The 10378-nt window shown below is 40.7% G+C and overlaps 1 protein-coding gene across 1 annotated transcript; it reads right to left on the minus strand.

The window, feature by feature from the left end:
* Window positions 1-1309: 1309 nt before the first annotated feature.
* On the minus strand, window positions 1310-7111 carry LOC111216670 (beta-1,3-galactosyltransferase 2-like). Its single transcript, XM_022738277.1, has 2 exons — window positions 6927-7111; window positions 1310-2994 (listed from the first exon to the last, which is right to left on the minus strand). The coding sequence occupies exons 1-2, from the start codon at window positions 6965-6967 to the stop codon at window positions 1893-1895; spliced, it is 1143 nt and encodes a 380-aa protein (XP_022593998.1). The 5' UTR covers window positions 6968-7111; the 3' UTR covers window positions 1310-1892.
* Between the last annotated feature and the right edge of the window lie 3267 nt (window positions 7112-10378).

Below are 10378 nucleotides of genomic sequence, written 5' to 3' on the forward strand. Positions count from 1 at the left end.
AGTACAGAGAATGATACGCATCTCATAATACCACACTCACAGTGAACTTCCCTGATTTGACTTTGTAGATTTTTCAGGATGACAAAAGACAGAAGCAACGGAGAAAATTAGAGACATAAACAGAACCACAGACTTCCACAGAGGAAAGTGTTCTCCTTGAGCTCTTCCTGTTTGGTGGGACATGTACAAAATGTTTCCAAATGCTTCTTTCTTCATTCTATCTATATACAATCATTAACTTGTCTTCAACGGTTAGTGATTTAATTGCTCTAATGTTCCTTGCAGTTCAAAGTTCTCAGAACATGTTTTGTTCAAGATAAAATCAAATGAAGCTACAAGTTAAACCTGCCATTCAGGTAATGTTGGAGATATTATTTGCGCAATGTATAAACGAGTGTTGTGTTTATACTGCACACAGTGCACATACACACACAGTATACATAGAGTTTAGTGTCACCAGGTTGCATGAAACCACAACAGCCATTCTCATGAATAGCCTCATTGCTAACGTCTATGAAGTGAAAATAGTGACAACTTCTAACCACTACAATTACCAATTATCTTGGATCCAGATTTTTTTTCATCAGTCTATACTCAATATACTGACATCCCCTTGAAAGAGTTGTGGGTCGATGTAAGTATCCCTCCTCTCCATACAGTTACAGTCTTTGTAGTGTGAAATTCCCTCTTTGTGTCCTTGCTGAGCTGCAGTAAGACAATGGTCAGGAAACTGCGTACCAAAACCTTTGGAGAGCAGCCTTCTTCAGTTTGGCTACGCTGCTTTTTTTTTAACAGAACAAACACTGGATTTTGTCCTCTCACATTGAGCACATTTACATTTTGAGCCATATTCTGGTTTTGATCATATTTGGGATATGGTGTTTACATGGATCATGAGAAACCTAGTTATTCATTTCCCAGAATTCACAATTCAAATACTATCCAGGTTAGAATAATGCAAAAACCTGATCATTAACACGATACTAGTGAGCATCTGAACACACTCAGTGTAGTGCTCACGTCACTGCCACTGTGTAGAAGAAAATAAATGCAGCAAGCAGTTATTCAATGTACATTTTGGCCTGAGTCGTTTTCATATGATAGACTTGGAAAAAAAAATCTGAACCTTGTCTCCACATTGGAAATCTCAAAGATAGAAAACTTGGCTGTTCAGGACCACACTGTGCTGCAGACTGTTCAAACTGCAGACATCCAAAGACAATAAATAGAGTAAAAGGTGGCATTCTGTATGAATATTAAGTCCAGAATTCAGAGTTTTCAATAGCTTTGCTTCTTTTATTATTTAATTTTATTTAAAAAAATACAATAATCTGCAAAATAAAAAGAAATAATAAAATAAAAATAATAACTTTTACACATTTCTGCCAGCGGCCAATGGCTTCTTTCCTTTGTTACTTAAAAGATACCATGAGAAGTATTAATTGCAAACACATTAATTGTGAATATAATATCTGTGCTTAAGATCTATTGTGCAAAAGCAGGGAAAGCTTTCCCCACCTATCAGCAGTAGTAGTTCTTTTAAACCTGCATTTGTTACATTGGCTTCAACGGTCTTCTCCTCTTATATGCAACCAAGAGACAGAACCCATGTCCTCAGGGTTTTTTCTTTAATTCCACTCACTTATATTTTCAATTTACTTTAGTCAAAAAAAAAAAAAACTTCATAAATTCCTTTGTTGCCAACCCTTAGGGGTTTTGAATACACCAAAGTAAAAAGATTTTGTAGTGCAATTGTTCATAAACCTCTGTAATCTTGTGGTAATATATAGAGAATCATAAATATATATATTAGCAATATATAAATAAATTAACTTCCCAACACCCTGTCACCCAAGCCCTTCCACAGCTGTGCATCTGTAGTAGTCATTGTCCTAACAAGGTGGTCCAGGCTTCTTCAAATCTGTCCAATAATTTATCAGCTCTTGTGAAGAGCCAAGGATGTAGGTGATGATTTTGGAGTATTCACAGCGATTATATTTTGTGTTATAGGCCCTGAACTGGGACGGATCTGGTGACGACCTGGGCGCCAGTCCAAGCTTTTTCATACACATTCCAATATAAGCGTCCTCTATGTTAAAGGGCTTGACTGATTTTGAGGCTTCCACATATTTCCCTGGAAGATCGTTGGAGAAGACGTATCCCATGCCCAGAGTATAGGTCGGGTACACGGGCTCTGGGTACATGTCCTCCGAGACGTACCACTTGGAGTCCTTTGAACGGACGACCGGCCTGTTCCACATAAGCATCCCCGTCAGGTAGTTCTTCTTGGGGATTTCTGGCTTCTGCAGCATCATCACCAGATTGTCAATGTTCAAGAACATGTCCGAGTCGATCTTCATGGCGTACGCTGCTGTCGGGCAGCGGGTAGCCAGCCAGTCCATGATCACCATGGTTTTGATGGTTAGATTGAGGTAAGTGTCCATGAAGTCGCTCTGGATCAGGTCATGGTGCTGGAGATTCTCCTCGTTGAGCTTCGCCTGCTGCTGCTGCACATCATCACCTCCTCCAGAGAGGCCCAGCATGAACAGAGTGAGCACCACCTCGCCCTGAACCACGCTGTTATTGCCCCACGTATGCCGGATGGCGTCCCGAGCCTCCACGTTCCTCGGTGCTACTGGAACCATCAGGACCAGGAAAGGGGTGTTGGTTTTGCACACCTCTGTGTTATCCATAATGAAGTGGTAGTTGCGTGGGTAGGCCTTGTGGTACTGAGGGCCTGTAGGTGCTACAGTAGAGAATGTGGGAGGGGGTTGTGTGGTTTCACTGATTCCTTGTAGTTTAACTCTGTGTTTCGGATGGACGTAATAAGAAGGTTGTAGATTAACCGTATTGTTCCATCTGAAAAGTGTGTTGTAGTGCTTGTGGAGTTGAAGGCTCTCCAGCCATGGCAGAGAGCTGGTGGACAGAGTATAACATAGGGTGGTGAACGCTACACAAAGCAGGAAGAGGATCTGGAAGGTCACAGCAGGTTGTCTAAAAAGACAAGAAAGACAAAGTTAAGACACACTTTCCTATATTTTTCTAAACCAAGTAAACAGCTGTACAGTAAACACATTATCATTTTCCCCCCAATACTGATATATACAGTAACACACAATACAATAAACTGTGTAAACTTTTAATTACAATTAGATTGAAATAATTTTACATCATTAAAATGATATAATATGATCATGAAGTACTGGCAGTAATAGCAGTGGAGCCTGGTTTTTGTGGGTGATATGTATAAATATTTATTAAAAAGAAAAAGAAAACCAGATAATGATATAGCGGTCAATATTACGGGACGTTTTACAATTGAAAAACAAACTTGTGTTCCCTCTGACACAACTGTACTGCTGACACTGTTCAAAATGTTGTGTAATAGATCTTTTTCTTTTTTGCAGACTTAGCTGAGCAGCTGAGTCATCCGAATGAAAGTAAGACAGACATAGCTGCGATGCCAAGACAAATTAGATAAAAACAAGAGAATACGTTCCTCGGACTGTTTGTGTCTAGATTAAATCCGCTGAGCGCCTTCATTCATTAAGTTCCTAACTATCAGGCTGTTATTACCCAGCTGTGGAGGAACAACTGTAACCTTAACATCTCAAAACATGAGCAAAACAAGCAAAACAAGAGCCACGCAGCACCATGATTCTGTCGTGCTGTAGATGAATCTGTTTATTGCACACCGGTTATTCTGCTTGCTTTACTCTGTCAAAATAGTAGCTGTCTGTGGTGTTGAGGGATTTTAAGACAACTGCACATGCTGTTGCTTGTTTCGATATAAGTATTGATAGTTCTGGTTTGGTAATAATAACTGTCACTGGCTGCTACTTGCTTAACATATTTCTGCTGGTTATTCTTTCATTCTCAACAGCCTGGAGGCATTTCTGTAAACAGTGGTGCTTCTGTAGTTTCTTTCATGCAACCTCACAATGCAAACGTGTCGCATCTTTTCTTTTGGTATCAAAAGTTTACCGACAGCCACTTCCAATGCACCTCCAACCATTTAGGAGGAATTTATGATTCACATTTAAAATGCCTTAAAGAGACACTAGGAATAAAGTAATAAAGTGGCTCACTCTTTTTTTTTTTTTTTTTTTTTACAGCAGTTACTATAAAGATCTCATGTGACAGCAAACCGAAAAAGACTTGACATCCTGTGATAGAATGGCTCTGTAATTTGACCTATGTGTATAATTTTCTTTAAAATCATTTGTTGTAAGTGTTGTTGTGTTTTACATTTTTCAGAAATCCTTACATTTTCTCAGTGATAAATTATTCTACAAATGATTTTTAAAAAATCTTTTATATTTTCAAAAGCAATAAACATGTAAACTCCCAGCTCCAACAATGAGAAGATGAGATAGAATTACAAAAGAGAAAAAGATCCTAAAGCACAGTCAACTGCAAGGCAAAACAACTCGAAACTAATGAATTAGTTTTAGCCCTAAAGGCTCGCATCAGAAGAAGGCAGCGGCATGATAAGACCCGAGACGCATCATTGCAGGTCAGATACCAAAACCTTAACCTCAAATCGTGCCGGGACACCTGCTGCCAAGAGTCGCCTGCAGAAAACCTTAACCTGAATAAACCGCCGCACGAGGAAGGGTGCGTTGGATAAGAGTTACAGAGAGTGGAGAATAACGTGCGGCGGAGGGCGGCATTAAAGGACCATTTCACTAAACTGAAACAAATCTTTAGTTTTCAAAATTCAATGTATTATTATTATTATTATTATTATTATTATTATTATTATTATTATTATTATTATTATTATTATTATTATTATTATTAGGGATCCAGTGGCCTAAACTACATTGTAGGAGCTATTTGTTGTTTTGTTTTTTCTCATATTTATTTATTTGTTCTGAGTTTGAAATACTATAATTAATTCGTTTTTATTTTTTGATAATATTCTCTTTTGTTAGTCATTAGTTTAATTATATCATTTGCTTGTTTAGCATAGTTAGTTTTGGTTAATTAGTGTTCTGTTTATTTGGCTAACACTATGGGTAGGCTACTTGAGGTTATTCAGGTAGAGTAGGTAGACAGGTTTAGGACCAGCATGCACCTGGGTGGGCCTATGAATTTTTTTTTTTTTTCCTCAGAGCAGGCAGCAGGAGACCTTTTGCCTCTCCTGGGTCCCTTTGTTGATCTGTTGACTCGCCTGTTTGTACAAATGAATCAAAAGAGAAATGCGATGGCTATGTTTGGACAATGGAGTCTTTTGCCTCCATGAACCAACCACAGTTTCAACACACTGACGCACTAAGTTCTGCTGGGCTCACAGTCCCGCCAGTCAAGGGGACTGGAAGCGGCATGGAGCTAACAGCTCAGAACACAAAGTCTATCAACCACTCAACAAACACAAAATCATCATCAAAGTGCAAACCAAGAATCTGTCAGACTTCCCTCTGTTTTCTCCCCAGTCCCTCTGCGGGTTCCTTGTCCCCAAGGGTAGGTTATCTGGTTCATCTCCCACCAACCCATGTGCACATCTGAGTCTCATCATCTCATCAACTCTTCCCACCCACGCCAGTAAATAAACTCCCAGCTCATCCCTCCGGTCTTCATCACACCGTTCTGTCTTTCACTGCGGGAAAATGCCACGGCTAACTACCCAGTTTCTCTCAATCAGAATCAGACTCAGGATCAGAATCCTTTATTGATCCCCTCGGGAAAAATAGGCTGAGTTGCTCCCTCAGCAAAGAATAGAGAATGTGAAGTAAAAATTAAGACGAATACTATATTAATACTATAATAGAGACAAATAGAAATAGAAATATGTAAGGATATGAGTTTTAAAATTGCACTTGTCACTTGTATGTATGAATAAATACACTGCAGACAGTGTGAGATTAAGTCTATTGGTTCTGAGCCTCTGGGGGAGGAGTTGGACACTTTCATGGCCACAAGCAGGAATAACTTTTTGTCGTGCATCTGGCTGGATTAGTCTGTCACTGAGGGTGTTCCTGTATTTGACAATAGCACTCCGTTCCACTGTGTTTCAGATATCACTACCTGCCACTCCTGCCATCAAAGCATTAGTCCGTCCATCCTGCTCAGCCGGTTTTGCAACATTGTCATTATAACAAATTAGGAGGTTATCTGTTTACCCTCTGGCATCTTCGCCCACTGCAGCTCAGTGTAAAGCAGAAGGAAATGTTGAAATAGATATGGCCACACTTATTAACCGACAGCAGATAAAAGCGTGTTAGTGTTGCTGTTTTCACTGTGGCCCTGAAGCAGGAATTTACTGTAGAAACCCTCAGTCAAGGAGAAATACTGATGTTTGTGGCTACAGAAGAATGATGGTTTGACTGCCTCCTGTGGGTCGGGCATTATTTAGGCTACTATACATTTTTAAATGACATAATTTGCTTATCCTCAGATCCCCAGATACATAACTGAGCATGTGACCTGATGATTGACTGTGTCACTGGTTGGATGTTGGAAGTGTATCTGAAAACACAGGCGCAGCTTTTCAGTGTTTCTCTAAACAGCCTTTGAATCGCCACTATGTGACTCCGTGCGTAAAATACGCACCTGATGAAACGCTTTGTAAACGAATCCCCCTGGTTGTCGTGGCTAGTAACCTAGTTTTCATTGTTGGTGCTGAACAATAGCCCGTATCTCCTTTTAATTGTCACATAAATCCTCACGCGGAGAAAAAAAAAAAAGCCCTGCCCGTTGCTTTTGGTAAGACTTGGATTTAATTAGTCTTATTCCAAGTAGAAACTGCTCATAACAGTTTGACTTTTTCTCTTAAGTTTCTGTGAATAATGAGTGCGCCACGTTCGTTATAGAAATAACAAAATAAAATAAAAAAACAAAACAACAAAAAACATGAACTTCATGCACTCTAGAATAAACTTCTGTTTTAGTGTGAAGGGGGTAAAATGATTTGAAGTCCTTACCTTTTCAGCCCATTAACACCTGAGCCACCGAGATCCCCCATGACTGCCGCGACCCTTCCTTATTTCCTTAACTCTTCCTTATTTTAAAGGCTAGACTTTTCTTCAACCATGAAAATCCAGATTATTCAATTAGGACCGACTTATTACAAACTAACTAACTCTCACGCATGCCCTGTCCACGAGAATGAAACTATCCTTTGACGTTAAATTAGTCCCTAGAATCGCGAGGGAGGTGGGGTGGAGGGGGGAGAAGAGAGGGAGGGAGGAGGGAGGGGAGAGAGGAGAGAGAGAGAGAGAGAGGGAGGGAGAGAAGGAAGGAAGGGGGAGGGAGACTGACATTTGAAGTTTTGCAACATTTGTAGACTTCACAATACTTGTGGGGCAAGGTTTTTCAAATACCTTTTCCAAGTGTCTACCTGCCTGCACCTCCCTCCCTAACACCACACACACACACGCACGCACGCACGCACGCACACACACACACACACACACACACACACAGTCTCTGTGACAGTGACAAAAGCTCAGGAAAAAAAAGAAGAAAAGCGTGGTTTGGAAATGTCTCTTAATTAAAACCAGCTCATTTTCCCATCACCAAACTAAACTGGAATCTTAAAATTTATTGCATGGGGTCATGAGAGATTTTTTTTTTTTTTTTTTTTGGGGGGGGGGTGTTGTATTTTCTGTGTGTGTGAGAGAGAGGAAGGGACTTTACCACAGTAATTAAGCAAAAGAGGAGGGAGGCATTCCTGTTGATGTTGCTGGAAATACCAAACTGCAAAGGAAGATGATGTTGGGCTAAGGGAAAAATTATTGTCACAACCCGTAGCAACACACCGTGCATGTCTGCCTCATCAGAAGCATTTGATGTTTGGTAAAAAAAAAAAAAAAGAAGGCGACGTCCCTGCTGTCTGCCACTTTGACCACGGGAGGACACTGGGTTCACACACCGGGGTAGCTCTGCAGCGGTGGTTGGGAGGTCCCACAGGAAACACTGTTGCTCAGTTAACCCGACAAAACGGAAAATACAATGCGATTTAATAGATCAGCACATTGAGTCAGTCACATTGAATGTGTGAAAACTAGTGAGCAGAGTTTTAAAGTGAGTCGTACGTCGCTTCCCTCGGGATGCGACCCCGTCGAAGCGTAACAACGGCAGGCGTACCAGACCTTCGTTGTCATGGTAACAGCAATGAACACGCGACGAAGGTTTTGGTGCGGGCCACAGTTTGTGTAGGTTTAGGCGCAAAAAAAAAAAACAGCTTGGTTAGGTTTGGAAAAAGATCGTGGTGAACGTACGTCGTTAAATGTTAGAGGAGCGTCGTCATTGTTACGGTGATACACGTGGACAAGGTTGTCTAACGGATAAAATAAACAACACTGGCTTTCAGTTTGAAACGAGAAAGTCGTGTTTTGCCGACCCACCCTTCTTTCCAAAGCGAACTTTCTCATTCCTAAACTCTCACCTGACTTCGCCTTACAACAGAATGCAACCATGGGTTTAATAAGCTGCTTGTCGTTGTCTAAGAGGACAGTCTCACGAAGGAATACTTGAGTAAATCCCAAAGGAGTTGTGTGCCTTGGTCAGATTGGGAACCACTGATCTAGACCGTCACAGACTGTGTTGGCCTTTTATTTATTTCTTGCAGAGGGGACTTTGACCATTTAGCAAAGCTGTGTGCATTTTGTTAAGAGAGTAATGGGGAGCTGGGTTGCACTTTTGTCTAGTTGCACACTGCGCTTTCACTATCAGATTAATAATGTTGTTGTTTTTTTTACAGGTATTTTGTCCTCGTAAAACTTTTTGCTCATCCAGGCCACAAATAATTCCAGTGAAACAACAGTGACCAGCTGTCGCATAGTCAGAAAGGAGTCCAGGAAATCACTGTTCCCTCTTGACAAGAAAGGAAATGGGTTTGTTTTTCCAAAATGTTGAACTGTTCCTTCAACAGTGGGCAGTCACAATATAATGCTCAGGGCTGCAATGTCAATGTGGAGTCTCGAAAGTATAGGATCACCTATGTTTACATTGACAGGTATGTCATGGAATGATTTAAAAAACTAAAATATCTCAACAAGTATTGGATTACTATGATTTCTTTTTCATTCAGTGACTGCTGGTTAACATGTACTATTTAATGGGCCAGGCCTCAGTCGCCATTTCAACTTCCTCCCATTGTCTAACAATAGAAACAGAAAAACAGGTAAATGAGCCTAGACAGCAAAATAAATCTGGACCATACTTGGTTCCACATGCTTGTTTTCTTCGGGTCCAGTGTACACCCAGTTTCACGGCCCGAATCTGGCCCATATACAGAGTGATTGTCCGATGCTACACAGAAAAATCTTTCAGCTGTCAGTCAATACCAGAGGATGGAAGCCAGACCCATGCCCAGACGTAAAAGTGTACGGGCCAGACTTGGGCCTCGGACCAAGGCACATGTTTGGCCAGAAGGAAATTCAGCTGCACTAAAATACTGCATGTGTGAGCACAGAGAGTAGGAGAGAGGCAAACACATAAAGGTCTGACACTAAGCACAATGCAGATAGTCTAGGACGCAGTCATGTATACTGGGCTTTATTACTGCAGAACAAGGGAAGTTCCCTTGTAAACACAGAAACATTCATCAATACACGCAGAAGACAAAGTCGAAAGTTTTAACTGCTCTCAGCCATTATGTTTAACCAGCAGATCACAAATGATAAATCACAATTCGACATTGAACATACTTCATCACATAAATATAACATGTATCCCTTTGAAATTATCCTTCCTGAGTTTGTGCTTGAATTTAAATAGCTAGATATGAGTTTGTCTTGCGTCAGATGATACAGCGAACACCTTGTCGGAGTCTGTAACTGTCATGAAGCTGTGTGCAGGCCCTGTGTGCAGTCTTTACCATCTGTTTACTTATTTAGTAGTATTTAGTCTGACAATAGTAATTGTAGCCTACAGGTGTCTCAGCTGCAGACTGGGGAGTGAATTGTCTGTTTGAGCTTGTGTCAGCCAGGGAGTCACTGGAGTCACTGAAGCTTTAAATGACAAATGGGGGAAAAAAATCCTCTTATCATTACATATTTTTATAATGAACTAATGACAGTGAGGTGGTGAATAGTTCTGTGAAGCTGCTCTGAGCTCTGAAGGATCTAAAAGATGTGAGCAGAATCATAATTCATGTCTCCATCTTGTTATATGGACGATGAAACAGCTTTTAGAAGAAAGATGTAACCTTTGATCTGAAAGTGATCATTGTGTCTGTGATCACCTATTGTGTAGTATGTGGAACCAGTCAACAACATCTGCGTGACAAATAGCACATTTGCTAAATCATCTAGACTTCACTGAGCCAACCACAAAACAGTGGTTTCCTGCAGTTGAAGCCTAAAGCACAGACAAGCTGCAACAGCCAGGAAGTATGATTAATCTCCACTCATGTTGGTATTAACACTAT

This window comes from Seriola dumerili, unplaced genomic scaffold, assembly GCF_002260705.1.
Source record: "Seriola dumerili isolate Sdu_G_001 unplaced genomic scaffold, Sdu_1.0 BDQW01000035.1, whole genome shotgun sequence".
Classification (NCBI taxonomy): Eukaryota; Metazoa; Chordata; class Actinopteri; order Carangiformes; family Carangidae; genus Seriola; species Seriola dumerili.